This window comes from Cottoperca gobio, unplaced genomic scaffold (genome assembly GCF_900634415.1).
Source record: "Cottoperca gobio unplaced genomic scaffold, fCotGob3.1 fCotGob3_355arrow_ctg1, whole genome shotgun sequence".
Taxonomy (NCBI): Eukaryota; Metazoa; Chordata; class Actinopteri; order Perciformes; family Bovichtidae; genus Cottoperca; species Cottoperca gobio.
Genome location: NW_021166954.1, coordinates 57,734 through 74,185, shown reverse-complemented (window position 1 = coordinate 74,185; position 16,452 = coordinate 57,734). Strand labels below are relative to the sequence as shown.

Here is a 16,452-nt window from a genome sequence, read left to right as displayed (position 1 = left end):
TAAATAATTAAGTGTTAAACGTTAAGAATTAATATTTATGAATAAATAAATGCCTTCTTTTATGAATTATAAATTAATCAAAATTAATTTATCAAAAATAAGTGAGTTATTTTTATTAAAATAAATAAATAAATAAGCTACTTCTTTTCTTTTCTTTTACTTCTTCATAGATTTAGTGACGTCACTGCCGGGCCTGAGCAATCAGAGGAGAGTCCTCTGACCTCTGACAAGGGAGCGCACGAGCTGTTTCGGACAGTCTCGAGCCACTTCTCCTCCTCCGCCAACCGTCGCCGGTAAATTCATCGATTTGATCTCTGGCGTTTACACTTTTTACACGGTGAACCAGCGGATATAAAGCCGGAAATATACCGGTACATAGAAGACAACCTACAAAGTCACGGTTTGATCTTTGTTTCTCACATTTAAAACGTCTTTAATCGCCTCTCTGTACAGTCTTCCGGTGGCTAGCTTCTGCTAACACCAACTAGCCTAACCGTCACTTGGAACTACGGACTGGCTGTTTTTTAACGGGAGACACTCCAGGTGAATAGGGTAAAATATTTAACGAATACATATCACCATGAAACTTCCCCAGTTCGTTACTCAAATTAAAACAATAGTGTTTTGTATTACAAGTTTTCTGAAATGTTATGTTTAAATGTGAAACTGCGGCATCAGACATCTCCAGACACAAACAGACACAGTTAGCTACTGAAATGTGGATTTTGATGTTTTTTACACTTTACTTGAAAGAAGTGTGTGCATGAAAAAAACACGTTTTTGCCTGTAGTGTTTCGTAAGGTTTAATATGGTGAATTGGGAGCTATCAGCAAATTGCTAAAATATCCTGCATATATCTGTCCGTTATTAATATGGTGTAAGTGTACAGCAGTGGATTTAAAATTATGTTCATTTATTAGTTGTTGCTGCAATCACACACTCATTAATGGAGCAATTTTTTAGTATCTGAAATATATATATATTTTAAAGGTGATAAAATGACATTAGACAGAGTGATGTGATGTGTGATGTCTGTTTGTCTTCCAGCAGCAGTTCAGTGTGTCAGTGTTCATAGGAGCAGCAGTGATGAGCAGCAGAAGCCGCAGGTCCTGGTGAGCACTGCTGTACACACACACCTGTCATACAGTATGTTAAGAGACAGTATTTGGACTTCATCTAGTTGTATCTACACATTATAGGTTTATGTGTAACATTTCTGCATTAAAATGTGTAAAAACAACTAACCTCTTCTATATGTAGTGAGACAGAGACATGTGTAATGTTCCTGAAGGTAACGTTTCCTCTCTCACCTGTCATGGTGTCATCAGTTCTTTGTATATGTAGTGAGACAGAGAAATGTGTAATGTCCCTGAAGGTAACGTTTCCTCTCTCACCTGTCATGGTGTCATCAGTTCTTTGTATATGTAGTGAGACAGAGAAATGTGTAATGTCCCTGAAGGTAACGTTTCCTCTCTCACCTGTCATGGTGTCATCAGTCCTGTGTTGTATATGTAGTGAGACAGAGACATGTGTAATGTTCCTGAAGGTAACATTTCCTCTCTCTCCATTCATGGTGTCATCAGTCCTGTGTTGTATATGTAGTGAGACAGAGACATGTGTAATGTCCCTGAAGGTAACGTTTCCTCTCTCACCTGTCATGGTGTCATCAGTCCTGTGTTGTATATGTAGTGAGACAGAGACATGTGTAATGTTCCTGAAGGTAACATTTCCTCTCTCTCCATTCATGGTGTCATCAGTCCTGTGTTGTCTATGTAGTGAGACAGAGACATGTGTAATGTCCCTGAAGGTAACGTTTCTCTCCTGTCATGGTGTCATCAGTCCTGTGTTGTATATGTAGTGAGACAGAGAAATGTGTAATGTTCCTGAAGGTAACGTTTCTCTCCTGTCATGGTGTCATCAGTCCTGTGTTGTATATGTAGTGAGACAGAGAAATGTGTAATGTTCCTGAAGGTAACGTTTCCTCTCTCTCCTGTCATGGTGTCATCAGTCCTGTGTTGTATATGTAGTGAGACAAAGAAATGTGTAATGTCCCTGAAGGTAACGTTTCCTCTCTCTCCTGTCATGCCATAATGCACTGCTGCTGCACCATCACACTAAACTCACACTTTTACTATTGTTTTAATACAGAGACCCCGAGTGGCAGAAAATGACATGCTGTGCGTTTAATAAAAGTTATTTGGATCCTCTCAGACATCCAACATTTTATTTTAATTGACTGATTGGTTTTAACCCTGCATGTTGTCTCCTGTCTCAGTACAAAGAGTCGCTCCAGCTGTTTGGGTCGTAAAGGACGATTTTCCAGAGTGGCTCTACAGAAGCCTGGATGGACAAAAGACGAGGTAATGCATTCGTGGATAACTGAGAAAATGTGTGTACGTCCTGTGTTCACAGTGAAGCTGCAGGTGCAGGGTGTGCACAGATATGTCTGAGTCAGCTCATCGTTTATTGTCTGCCAGCTGTTTACACCTTAAAAGTCCCACATAATCTTTTAATGATCAACACGTCTCCAAAAAATATTTATAGCACATTTTGATTGAAAACTCCAAATAGAAGAGACATGAAACATTTTGTGAATATAATGGTTTGGGAATGTTAAGATGATCTAATGAACAATGTCTTATTTATTAAGTTTGCAATGTATGACCTATGTAGCCCTGAGTATGACTCATGCCATATGTGCATAATTTGACATGACTGACATGGACTCCATGCTCTAATGAAGTTAAGGGGACCACTCAAAGGTCATGAGGAAGTGACCTTCCCATCTGGAATAGATTGCCTTTGTGTCAGGAGTCTGGGACAATATCCGGTGGGTCAATGCATTGAAAGGTTCATGCTTTACAAGGGTTGGAGCGTTCACTCAGAACTCCTATTTAAGGTTAAAGATTCTCTTTGTCAGTTGGGACTCTACACAATTGTATACTGGAAGCAGGTAGTCTTCTCATTATTATTTGTTTGTTGCGCAACAAAATAATAATTAATCAACTATATCTGTGTTTGTTTTATTGATTCCTCTCTGTTTCATACCACAATGTTGTGAGCGATAAATATCCTCGGCAGGATATTCACCGTCACTTCACAGCTAACACCTGTCTGATGATGATGATGGTGGTGATCTTCCTCCTCAGGATGAGCAGCTGCACAGACTGGTGAAGGAGTTTGGATCAAACAGCTGGTCTTCAGTTTCTCTGCATTTTAAAGTGAGTAGTTTCATTTTATGTCTCATTCCTCTGTTCACAAGAGCAGGACAGACAGGACAGTTTCAGACCTACAGTCAGTGTTAACTGTTGTCAAAGTGATGCTCAGCGTGCAGAAGGCCTGACTGTCTGTTGTGTGTCAGGGTCAGAGGTCAGATGTGGAGTGTCAGCGCAGGTGGCAGCAGATAAAGAATCCCGAGCTGGTGAAAGGTCCCTGGACTAAGGAGGAGGATGAGAGGGTAAACACTGTCAGTCACATACTATAACAGGACAGTCCTGACACACTATCATGTCTACTACACTTACTACCCTCTGGAGCCTCAGGATGCCATCTAGTGGGCTGTGGAGGGACTGGTGAATGGTTAGGTCATTTGGTACCAGGCCGCACAGAAAATATTTTATTGATTATCAGTCTGAAAGATGTTTTATTTTGAAAAAAGACTGGATACATCCATATGTGTGTCTGTGTCTCTTGACACATGTCAAGACCAGAGGTCAAGACGCTCGTCTCAGTCACGTGATACTTCAAACATTAAGCCCACAAGCAGCAATGAGTGGAAAACAAACGTCTTTAAAGAGCTTTTTTGGAAAATGGAAAAGACCCAATGAGGAGACAGAAGAAGAAGAAGAAGAAGAAGAAGAAGAAGATCCTACGACTTCCAATAAAAAGAAAGCTGCATTTAAAAGACAATATCAGGAGTCCTTCTTTAAAATACGAGTTTATCGCTACAGGTGATTCTCATGTGCTGTCTCACGCTCTGCATAATATACAGGCTCGCAAATGAGGCAACGAAGCCTTCAAACCTGCTTTGGCACCTGGAGACCAAGCACCCTGAATTAAAAGACGAGCCCTTGAAGTCTTTTGAAAGAAAAGAACATTAACAAGGAGGACAGAAGCAATTACTGATGTTTTAGCGCCTTGAGATTGCTTTTAGCTTTGAAAGGTGCTTTATAAATACAATTTATTATTATTATTATTATGGCCACCACATCAACACATGCGAGTGCACTGAGAGCGTCATACTTAGTGACTAACCGTGTTGCTAAGGCGAAGAAACCTTTTACTGTTGGTGAAGGCTGGTCCGTGAAAATATTGTCTTGCATGAAACCGGTCCGTGGCGCAAAAAAGGTTGGGGACTGCTGATCTAGCGGGATCCGGAGGCATGATCCCTCAGATTTGTATTGTTTTTACATTTTAAAGTTAAATGCATTACTCTGGTGCACTTTGAGAGCAAAATGAAGAGGCTAGATCTATGAAGAAGCTTGTGCTCTATAAACAATTTAATCATAAACACCTTGGTTGTATAGTTTTACAATGCTCCAAACTCTGAACTCTTGGTTGTGAATGTGATGTTACTACCTGTGCAGGTCATTGAGCTGGTTCAGAAGTACGGCGTGAAGCGCTGGTCGCTCATCGCTAAACACTTGCACAGTCGTAACGGGAAGCAGTGCCGCGAGCGCTGGCACAACCACCTGAACCCGACTGTGAAGAAGAGCGGCTGGACGCTGCAGGAGGACCGCGTCATCTGTCAGGCCCACAGGCTGCTGGGAAACCGCTGGGCAGACATCTCCAAGCTGATGCCCGGCAGGTTCGTAGAGAACATGATTAAAAACAAAACGTTGGACAGGATGCTGTTGCGCTAATGTTAGCATGCAGTGTGTAATATTATGCTAATATTAACCCTTGTGCCTGACTTTAAGAAAGTATCTGATGTCCTTAGAGGAGAATATAATATATATTCATATTTTTTATTGAGTTAAATCTTTTGACCAACTTCAGACCTGATCATAACTTCCAAATGTTAATTTCCAGAATATTAACCCTTTCAATGTTTGCTAACACAATGACAAGACATTCTGTTTACACTTTGTATAGTTTGAGCAGGAAACCATGGAAACAGAATGAACTTGTCTCAATCAGCTGAAAACAGTAAAAAGTTAAATTCTGATCCAGATGTGAAGCTGAGATCACATTCTGCTGTTCATGTGTTTAATGACTGTGTGTGTTGGATACACACTTTACTGCACACTCGTTTTAGCAGCTGATGGTACACACAAAAAACTCACTCTGTTGCCAACAATTATGCCACATGCATTAACAGCAACACAATGTCCCTCGTGAGGCTCAAAGGTGAATTGTTTCCGTTTGTTTGAGTGGAACTAAAAGTGACATTTATCTTCGGGGACGACAGGACAGATAACTCCATCAAAAACCACTGGAACTCCACTCTGAAGAGGAAGGTGGAGAAGGAGGGATACCTGCAGGTCCTGCACCTCCACAACTCCTTCAACACTTCCTCCTCTTCCACCAGCTCAGCATCCAGGACCTGCGCCCCCCCCATCACCGCCAACATCCCCATCAAGGTCAACACCCACCCATCCCCCCTTAATAAGCAGCGCAGGGATGATCCTAACGGTGTTCTCCTCCAGCAGGCAGACGAGTCCAGCGATCAGAGCGACCACACCCACCTGTGCTCCGTCTGTGTCCCCGCCTCCTCCTCAGGCTATGGCTCATCACTGAGCATGTGCGAGCTGACGGTGCACGCAGAGCTGATGGAAGCGGTACATCAGCTTTTTATCACATTGGAACTAGAACAGCGGGGGGGGGGGGGGGGGGGGGGTTGATTGACTAACCATTTTATTTTAAAGACATCACCTCGGACTTTGACGAACTAGGATGGACGTTCTTCACTATTTTCTCACATTTATATATAATAATCTAGAAAATAATCTGCAGATGAATAGATAATAAGAATGATCGGGAGTTGCAGTCCTGGTTGGAACACACCTGAGGCTTTTATTTTGGAATGCAGCGTCGTCTCTCAGGCGCTACCTTCACTTTAGTTTTACTTTTTAGATTTCTCTTTAAAAATGGAGTGAATATATATATTTTAAATATTTTTTAAAGTTATTAATAGTTTCATACTGAATAGTTTGAAGCTTCATACTTAACGTTCAATTCAAGGAGGCGCTAATTATGAGAAACCTTTCCAATAACTGCAGCGTTTAAACATTCAGTGAAACACGAATCTACAACATGTTTATTATTATATTCTCTTCAGTGCAGGTTTGTTGGTGTTTAACTGTTAAACTCTTCTGTTTGCGCTCCTACACACGAGGCACGCGAGGCACACACCTAACCAGGGACAAGCTCTGCAAATGAGCTACGACTAGAAGACCAATATACATAAAACAATGTCGAATCAATTTAAAATCAAATTACAGGGCCGTATAACATTTCATTTATATAACCACAATAACAAAAGAAAAGTATTGAGGCTCCAACACTATTATAGTAAATTCACTTCACTTTCATGATGTCAGAGGTTCAAAGTTGATTTAATAATTAATTCCTCATTTATTCCGATGAATCACTTTATTCTAATTGAGGCTTTTATTGAAGGTTGATTTTTATCATGTGTTAACTTATTATATGTAATATATTAAATATGATGATTTCAAACATCAGGTGTAAACATGCTGTTGTTTCGTCTAACCTGATACAACCTGATCACAGAGCGCAGAGAGCTGGAGCTGTGGTCCAAAGGAAGTGAGCTCATCGCTGCCCGCCTGCCTGTACAGCGAGGACGCCGACCCGCCGGTCATCGATCTGAGCAGGAGTTATGTAAGACGACAAACATCTGATTGTTCCAGAAATCATGACCCGGTTCCTCAGATAATCACAGCTTGTCGTCAGCAGTTTAATGTTGGAACTATTTTCTTTTTGCCGTATCACCACGCAGAAGGAAGCGTGCCGATGAGGACGGCAATAATGTTTCCATCTCGCGCTGTCATGAGTAGATGCACGCTTCCTTCTGCACGCAGAAAGAAAGTAGTTCCCAGACGAAACTGCTCCAAACAAGCTCTGATTATCGGAGTAACCGGGTCATGATTTCTGGAACGAGTCATTTCTGCTGAATTTCTCAAATGTACAGGTCGAGTCGTCTAGTTCCCTTGTTTTGGAGAGAAGGCCGACATCTCTACAGCAACTCACCTCAACTATCTAGTAGTTCAATAGAACGACAGCTGAGAGGGAAAATATGGAGCTTTGATCCGGGGTGAAGTGTTGTCTAACTTTTAAAGTAGCTAAAATCTTTCTGTTCAGTTCTTCTCTTCCTCTAACGTCATCAGTTAGAAAACGTGGAGATTAACGATAAATCTATCATCAATATAGTTTCTGGGCGTTAAGTGATTCCTGGATTATTTGATTCAGCTCGACCAAACACAAATTTTCCTCTGGATATAACTGGTGTCACATACATCGGTAACAGCAGAGATAAAAGAACCGAGCAGAAGTTTTGAAGAGTGGGGGAGGTGTAAATTAATGTTCATATCGTTAGCTCTTCTCTTTAGTCTTAGTACTGTGTCAAATGTCCGAAGAAAACCTAACTATTTTAGTTTAAGTCGATGAAAACTGATTTACTCATCTGATTATATCAAACAAATGAACACTGGTGTGAATAAACAACATAACCTTCCTGTCATGAAACACACTGAAGCTGATTGGGACAAACGATCAACAGAAACACGGCCGACCTCACAACCAGCGCTGTGAATGAAGGCAGACCATCTTGTGCACATGAACATGTAGTTTACACGCACCGTATGTCATTGCCGACATCCCTACAGATTTCTTTAAGTAGGCAATTCAACAAAATAAATGTTTACACATTTTAATGCAGAAAAGTTACACATTATATATTTAAGCAAGTGTATCATGAAGTTGATCAGCATGAAGCCACATGAACACGTCATCATGTCTCGTCCTGTGTGTCGTGTGAAGGCTGCAGGTATGAAGGAGCAGCTGGTGAACAGTGAGGATGGAGCCTCCTTCATGGACTCCACCGCCTCCTGGAGCAGAAGCAGCACGGTGGGGACTCTGACCTTCTCCCCCTCTGAGGTGAAGACACCTGGACGCTGGAGACGCTGCTGCTGTTTGTCCTGAAATGTCCATCTGATGTCTGCCTGTCTGTCTTCAGCTCGTCAGCCTGTGTGGTGTCGAGGATCTGAAGTTACAGCGCCCGGCTCTCACCTCCACCCCCGTCTGTTCCCTCAAACACTCCACCAGCACCAGCACCAACCAGGACGACTCCTGTCTGCACTGCAGCCACAGCAGCCAGTACGTCAGCGAGGGCCAGAGGTCCCTCTGAGGTCCCCTCTTCACGCCGTATTAGGGCCATATTCAAAGAACAAAATCGGATTGAAGTCATAAATCTACAAGAAGAAACAATAATAATGTGTCGTCAGAGTCCAGATGCTGATGATAATGTACAGATTCTAAAACCAGCACACTGTAAATCCGGTCTTCCACTGCAGGCAGAAAACACAGCGAGCAGCGTCTGAGGAGCTTCAGCCTGGAGGACACGTGGCTCCTTTACCAAAAAATACTATTTTCCAAGTTTTAGCCTCGTAGATTTGTGACTTTTCTCCCAAATTCATGACTTTATAATCTAAATATTGGTTTGTGAGTTTTTTCATATATTGTTTTTTTTACCTACAATTCTCTGTATTTCCCTCTATTTTTAGTTTTACAGTGTATTGAGACATGTTGTGGTGTAACATTATAAATCGATTGTTGATCAGTTTTAAATGTGTTCAGGACGCCCTCAGAGACCAGAGAGAGGATCAGAGCGTTGTGGATGTCTGCTCCTCAAACCCCAACACCGCTGAAGATCAACAGCAGCAAGAGCCAGGACGAGGTGAGAGGACACTGTTCTCACGTTGGTGTGAACAGAGCTGCGGATGTTTATGTTGTGTTGATGTTTGTGTGTTTGGCTCAGGTGTCAGTTTGTTCGAGCAGGATGATGAATCTGATGTGGGAGGAGCGAAGCTTTGATCCTGACAGTCAACAGTCCAGCAGCAGCTCTGAGGTCTGACACATTCCACCAACATGTCTGCAACACACACATCTACAGTATACTGGGTGTGTGTGTATATAAACGGAAAACTGATTAATTTCAGAATGTAGATTCTTATCTTCTAAGATTCTGAATTGATTCAAAAACTTCTTAACTTATTGCTGCTGCTGATGGACATAAATCCTAAATATAAAGTCAAAATTGTGTCAAATATTATTGTGTGACTTTTCAACAAATCACAAAACAAAATCCGTTTTACATGTTATTTTTAGGGCTGTCGAATTAATGCGTTAATTTCGATTAATTAATCACAGAAAAGATAACGGGTTAAAAATATTAACGCAGATTAATCGCGCTCCTAGATGCCCCTGACTTTTGGTCCGACAGCGGCCGTCGCACGGAGCTCTCACATCAAATATTGTTATATGCGATTAAGCTTGTAATTAATTAGATATATTTTTTTAATCGCTTGACAGCCCTAATTATTTTGTGTACAATTCATTTTTGAAATTGTCAAATTTGCGAGAAACTAAATATCATTTGTTATGTGTTTGTGTCGGAGAGAAAAAGGTGCACTGCACTGCTCCAGAAATATGAGATTTGTTGCAGGGCTTCAGCCCTGATCTCCACAGGTAGCTGCTAAACAACTAAGAAATGCACACCTGACTGGAAACAAGACTCAACATTTGAAAAGTCAAAGTTACCAGGATCAGTGCATCTTTGCAAAGCCGTATCATCCACCATCGGCATCTCTGTGGCCAAGTTCAAGGCCCCCGGTGGCTCGGTCAGCGAGGGCCGAGTAGAGGACTACGCTGCTTCGCCCCGATGTCCTTCTTTTCGTCCCAGGACTCCTTTTTCAGTTTCTTGAGTTTGTTGTTTATTTGTTCAACGTTTCTGTCCCACTCACGCTGCGTTTGTTCGTTCTTGAAGCTCCCTCCAGTTTATTCAAATTTTTTGTTGAGGACCATAATCAAGGAGACAGTTTGTGGCGGTCAAAAAGTTATAGTTGGTCCTGTTGGTCCCGATAATCCCGCTCCCACACCCTGTCATAAGTGGTTCTTGTTGGTGCCGCTCGGAAACCAACCCTCGAGCTGCTGGAAAGTGTAAACGGTAACACGACTCGAGTCAGGAAGTGATCTGTGAGAGGAAACACGTGGAATCTCTTCATGTGGACTTCTGTCTCCCAGGTCCAGGGAGAGGGTCTGCTGAGCTCCATCCTGCAGGTCCAGAGAGAGTCCAGCTGTGAGGAGTTTGGCTGCTTCCCGTTGGATGGACAGATGGAGGTGTGGTGGTGTCAGCAGCCAGTCGGTTATCTGCACTCTCCAAAATGTCCTGCATACAGACTAAACCCTTTTGAGGTGAGGATTGACCCAAAACACGGAAGGATTTGAATATTCTTGGACATGATGTTTGTGCTCAGGCTCCTCTAGAAGACTTGAAGTATAATATGATATTCTACGTTTCTCTTCATGTTCAGCGTCAAACCAGCAGTGAATGTATCTCAAATCAAATCAAATTTATTTGTATAGCCCAATATCACAAATTATACATTTGTCTCAGTGTGCTTTACAGACTGTACAGGTTACGACATCCTCTGTCCTTAGACCCTCGCATCGCACAAGGAAAAACTTCCTAAAAGAAACCCCAAAATTAAAGGGGAAAAAATGGAAGAAACCTCAGAGAGAGACTGAGGAGGGATCCCTCTCCCAGGACGGACAGACGTGCAATAGATGTCGTGTGTACAGCATAAACAAAATAGTACAAATACAACATTTGACAGAAATTATGTTGTGTTGAAAAAAAAAAGAGAAAGTTTGGATGAATCCAGGAAAATGTCAAAAAGGCTTCCCGGTGTCCAGCAGGACCAGGGCAGCAGGCGCTGTCACGATTCATGATCCTGACGTAAACTTTATCAGTGGCAACCTGCCACATGAGAGACAGAAACTCCGGGGATGATACCCCATACACATAAACATACATTTACATAAATGCATACAGATAGAGAGGGAGAAGAAGAGAGAGGGAGGGGAGGAAGAGAAGGAAGAGAGCAGGGAGGTGTCCCCCGGCAGTCTAAGCCTATAGCAGCATAACTAGGGGCTGATCCAGGGCAAACCTGAGCCAGCCCTAACTATAAGCTTTATCAAAAAGGAAAGTCTTTAGCCTACTCTTAAATGTGGAGAGTGTGTCTGCCTCCCGAACACAAACTGGAAGCTGGTTCCACTGGAGAGGAGCTTGATAGCTGAAGGCTCTGGCTCCCATTGTACTCTTAGAGACTCTAGGAACCACAAGTAACCCTGCAGTCTGGGAGCGTAATGCTCTAGTTGGTTTATAAGGTACTATGAGATCTTTAAGATATGCTGGAGCCTGACCATTAATTGATTTGTAAGTCAGGAGAAGGATTTTGAATTCTATTCTGTATTTTACCGGGAGCCAGTGCAGAGCAGCTAATACAGGAGTAATATGATCCCGTTTCCTTGTTCTTGTCAATACACGTGCCGCTGCATTTTGGATCAACTGAAGAGTCTTAAGAGACTTTTTGCGACCAACAAAAACTGAGAGTGATCAAAGCCTGCCAGATATTCTTCCTCTGGGCCATACAGCTCCATTGTTCGGGGTTCAGTGTTAATGTTTTTGGCAAGTGTGTCCGAGATCTACTCGCTCTAAACCTGTTTTCAATTCCAGCTACGTTTTTTGTTAACTTGACGCGGCTTTGAAATGCCATGCAGCTAATCTCCAGTTTCCAGGATAATTGAAACGTTCTTTGTCTTTACCCAACGCCATTTTCAGTGCCTGATAGGTACTGCGTATGTGCAACTCTCAACATGATGAGAAGGAAGCGAAATGGTTCTGAGACACTTCCTTCAGCAGGACCGGAAAAACATACATGTTTAATCTCATCAATGAGCCCCACTGTAGCACTGGGTCTTATGTTCTTTCATTCCCATGAACACACACAATTAGTTTATTTTGACTCACACACATCGTCCTGCTTCCACTAATACTCACTAGAGCACCAAAAGTGAATTAATCCGCCACTGAAAATAGTCCCCAACAAATGCACTATTTCCTTGTGTTTCTTTGATTAAAAACTACAGCGAGAAGCTGTAGTTTTTAATTGCAGCATCTGATGTACATACTTGGAGACATCGTCAGTGTTGTATCCTGGACTCACTGGCTGTTTCGGGTCTCGCTACAGGGTCCAGGCAACCCGACCAAGTTGGATCAGGCCTCGGCCTGTGTCCACAAAGATCCCACTGGTAGTTCCTCTTCAGCCAGAGCCATCTAGATGCTTTCTCTGCTGCCACTTCTCCTGCTTGGTCCCCTGATGCCCAGGCTTCCATGGGCCCAAATTGAGGGAACGACTTGATAACCCTCCCAGGGCTCAGTTAGCTGAGCCGTCGTGCGGCCTGGGAGACCAAGATGACGTCTGGTCTCTCAGCGCACAGATGTTCTTTTGCCTTTCCGTGTCAACTGTCATCACCCAGTCTCGTGCCGTGGACAGCAGACCAACAAAGTAGTTCCTGGGTCGTCTCTTTCCTTGACAAACAATGATCATCTTGGCTGTAGCGTGGGTGTATCTGCTGCGGAGGGCCTGGTCGTGTCTCAAGCGACAGTGCCCTTCTCCCCGTGCTGTGGAGCAGCTGCTCTGGATGGGCTTCTTGGAACACAGAGTGCATGCGGATGTTTCTACATGAACACACTTTCTACATCCTGGTGTTTTTAACTCTATATATGAAGGATTTTAGTTCTCGAAAGTCTGGATCTTAAGTTCTCAGAGAAACAAGCTGACAAACGTTAGCAGCAGCCGAACAGCGTGCAGGAGAGACTCAGAGGAGAGAAGAACTCCCATGATGCACCGCTGCTGCACCACCAGAGGAGAGGAGGAGAGAAGAACTCCCATGATGCACCGCTGCTGCACCACCAGAGGAGAGGAGGAGAGAAGAACTCCCATGATGCACCGCTGCTGCACCACCAGAGGAGAGGAGGAGAGAAGAATCCCATGATGCACCGCTGCTGCACTACCAGAGGAGAGGAGGAGACCAGTGTTTGCATTAGAATTTCTAGTGTTCATCATTTTGACGGACAGGCTCGTAAAATTTCCCTAATAATCTATTATTAGCCGCCTTTTAAAAAAATGGTAATAGGGCATATCTAATAGCATTTAGATATAATACATATAGAATTGATATATAGATTATGCATTTATAAGGGCGTAGAGAGAGAAGATGAACAGAGACTGCGCTCACTTTTCATCACAACACACACGAAGACACTAAAGATCAATAATCTTTTGTGTCTTTGACACCAGACTGTCAATATTAGCAGATTTTCTAATTGAAAAACAAGACAGATGATTAATCTGGTGTTCTCATCCAGAATATTAATAATGCTGATTGTTGTGTTGACAGCTGAGCGGGGACTTACAGCTGGTGATGTTTGGGAAAACAGACGATCAGATGAGTGTGACAGAGCAGGCGCGACTCTACGTTGAGCCATGAGCATCATCAACCATCAGCCGGTGAGTCTGCAGTAAAAGCAGAAATACTGCGTATTTTACTTAAAGCACTCCCAAGTCTTCATCCTGCAGAATAATATATATTATATTATTGTTATTAATAACATTAACGTGTTCATCACTTGTAAAGGTGGAGCTCATCGTAATTACTTTATATACAGCTAGTAGTTTAGTCTGTAATAATACATCATTTATTAGTTATTATATTTAGTTTTAATAATCTGAATCTGTAAAGTATCTAAAGCTGTCAGATAAATGTAGAGCAGTAGAAGTATTTCCCTCTGAGATGTAGAGCAGGAGAAGTATTTCCCTATGAGATGTAGTGTAGTAGAAGTATTTCCCTCTGAGATGTAGAGCAGTAGAAGTATTTCCCTCTGAGATGTAGTGCAGTATAAGTATTTCCCTCTGAGATGTAGTGCAGTAGAAGTATTTCCCTCTGAGATGGAGAGCAGTAGAAGTATTTCCCTCTGAGATGTAGAGCAGTAGAAGTATTTCCCTCTGAGATGTAGAGCAGTAGAAGTATTTCCCTCTGAGATGTAGAGCAGTAGAAGTATTTCCCTCTGAGATGTAGAGCAGTAGACGTATTTCCCTCTGAGATGTAGAGCAGTAGAAGTATTTCCCTCTGAGATGTAGAGCAGTAGAAGTATTTCCCTCTGAGATGGAGAGCAGTAGAAGTATTTCCCTCTGAGATGTGGAGCAGTAGAAGTATTTCCCTCTGAGATGTAGAGCAGTAGAAGTATTTCCCTCTGAGATGTAGTGCAGTAGAAGTATTTCCCTCTCAGATGTAGAGCAGTAGAAGTATTTCCCTCTGAGATGTAGAGCAGTAGAAGTATTTCCCTCTGAGATGTAGTGCAGTAGAAGTATTTCCCTCTGAGATGTAATGCAGTAGAAGTATTTCCCTCTCAGATGTAGAGCAGTAGAAGTATTTCCCTCTGAGATGTAGAGCAGTAGAAGTATTTCCCTCTGAGATGTAGAGCAGTAGAAGTATTTCCCTCTGAGATGTAGTGCAGTGCAGTAGAAGTATTTCCCTCTGAGATGTAGAGCAGTAGAAGTATTTCCCTCTGAGATGTAGAGCAGTAGAAGTATTTCCCTCTCAGATGTAGAGCAGTAGAAGTATTTCCCTCTGAGATGTAGAGCAGTAGAAGTATTTCCCTCTGAGATGTAGAGCAGTAGAAGTATTTCCCTCTGAGATGTAGTGCAGTAGAAGTATTTCCCTCTGAGATGTAGAGCAGTAGAAGTATTTCCCTCTGAGATGTAGTGCAGTAGAAGTATTTCCCTCTGAGATGTAGAGCAGTAGAAGTATTTCCCTCTCAGATGTAGAGCAGTAGAAGTATTTCCCTCTGAGATGTAGAGCAGTAGAAGTATAAAGCAGCAGGAAATGAAAATATTATACTTAATATACTTAAATTAAGTAAATGTTCTTACCTTAGTTACTTTCTGCCATTGACCGACTTTACTTTAATAACACACACATTATTATTTCATGTTTTATAATGAAAAAATGTTTTTTTTCCCTCGCCTGGAAGTTAAAGAGTTTGTTTTTGTGTTTAACATTAATTACTTGCAGCCTAACATTTGCTTTTCTTTTCTGCAATAATCCAAAGTGCAAAAGAAAAGTCCCGTTAGCTGCGTGTGGAGGGAACCAGATGCTGCCTTCAGGGTCAGAAACACGTCTCTGTATAGTTCCACGTTGTTTAAAGCGTCTGAGCTTCCATCGTCATCAGCTGTCCGAGAGACGACCTGCCGCTGTGACCCTTTTTATTCTTATCTTGTTATATATTATATATTTATTATAAAGTATTATTAGCTTCAGAGTCAACCTGTGAATCATGAGTCAGCATTTTAATTCCTCTACAGACGTTCACTGCAGAGTCCATCCGTTTATCTAACTGATGTTTTATTGATTTATTCAGCAGTTTACATTTTTATTTTTATTTTTATGTACTTTTATTGGAACTGGATTTTAACAAAAAAACATGAAACATATTTTTAAATAATTTTTTTACTTTTGTAGATTTGATCTTTTCAAATGAACTGTTTGTTTGTATAAACTTATTTTATTTATGTACTTATTTATTGAAATGTCTGCTTGATTTAATCGAGTCCTTTTTGTTTTTGACACAAAGACACTTTATATTTAAAACTAAATGTTGCACTTTGGATCAAAACTGAACGTCTAAATTAGAATTTTAAAGCAGAACAAATGTCACAAATATCAGAAAGAGTTCATTTAATGCATGAAGCATGTACCACTGATGTAATATGGATTGTAATGTATTGTTTTATGTTTGAATGGCATCTTATTTACAGTGAAAGAAAATGCAGTCAACATTTAATTATTATTTTATTTAAATTGTCTTGCACATAAAACTTTATTAACTTTGTTAAAGACGGACGTGTGATAACAAACTGATGTGCAATAAAAGCCGGTGACTGAACACGACTGTGTCGATACTCACATACTACGATACTCAGTTACTCACATACTCAGATACTCAGATACTCAAATACTCATACTCAGATACTCACATACACAGATACTCACATACTCACATACTCAGATACTCACATACTCACATACACACATACTCATTTACTCACATACTCAGATACTCACATACACAGATACTCACATACTCAGATACTCACATACTCATACTCACATACACAGATACTCACATACTCAGATACTCACATACTCACATACACAGATACTCACATACTCAGATACTCACATACTCCGATACTCACATACACAGATACTCACATACTCAGATACTCACATACACAGATACTCACATACTCAGATACTCACATACTCACATACCCAGATACTCACATACACAGATACTCACATACT

The 16,452-nt window shown here is 41.6% G+C and overlaps 1 protein-coding gene across 1 annotated transcript; it reads left to right on the top strand.

Annotated features, from left to right (window-relative positions):
* Positions 1-263: 263 nt before the first annotated feature.
* LOC115005726 (transcriptional activator Myb-like) lies at positions 264-15,595 on the top strand. The gene is made up of 16 exons (XM_029427678.1): positions 264-293; positions 1,048-1,112; positions 2,276-2,360; positions 3,150-3,221; positions 3,362-3,457; positions 4,587-4,807; positions 5,411-5,582; positions 5,649-5,780; positions 6,736-6,843; positions 8,002-8,118; positions 8,198-8,337; positions 8,818-8,917; positions 8,999-9,088; positions 10,264-10,434; positions 13,486-13,595; positions 15,197-15,595. The coding sequence occupies exons 2-15, from the start codon at positions 1,087-1,089 to the stop codon at positions 13,573-13,575; spliced, it is 1,620 nt and encodes a 539-aa protein (XP_029283538.1). The 5' UTR covers positions 264-293; positions 1,048-1,086; the 3' UTR covers positions 13,576-13,595; positions 15,197-15,595.
* Positions 15,596-16,452: the final 857 nt, after the last annotated feature.

What these genes read in the sequence shown, in the direction of transcription:
- LOC115005726 (XM_029427678.1), top strand. Translation starts at nt 1,087, where the DNA reads ATGAGCAGCAGAAGCCGCAGGTCCTG. An exon ending in CTAAGGAGGAGGATGAGAGG is followed by an intron (nt 3,458 to 4,586) that starts GTAAACACTGTC and finishes CTACCTGTGCAG; the next exon opens with GTCATTGAGCTGGTTCAGAA. An exon ending in AGTCCAGCAGCAGCTCTGAG is followed by an intron (nt 9,089 to 10,263) that starts GTCTGACACATT and finishes TCTGTCTCCCAG; the next exon opens with GTCCAGGGAGAGGGTCTGCT.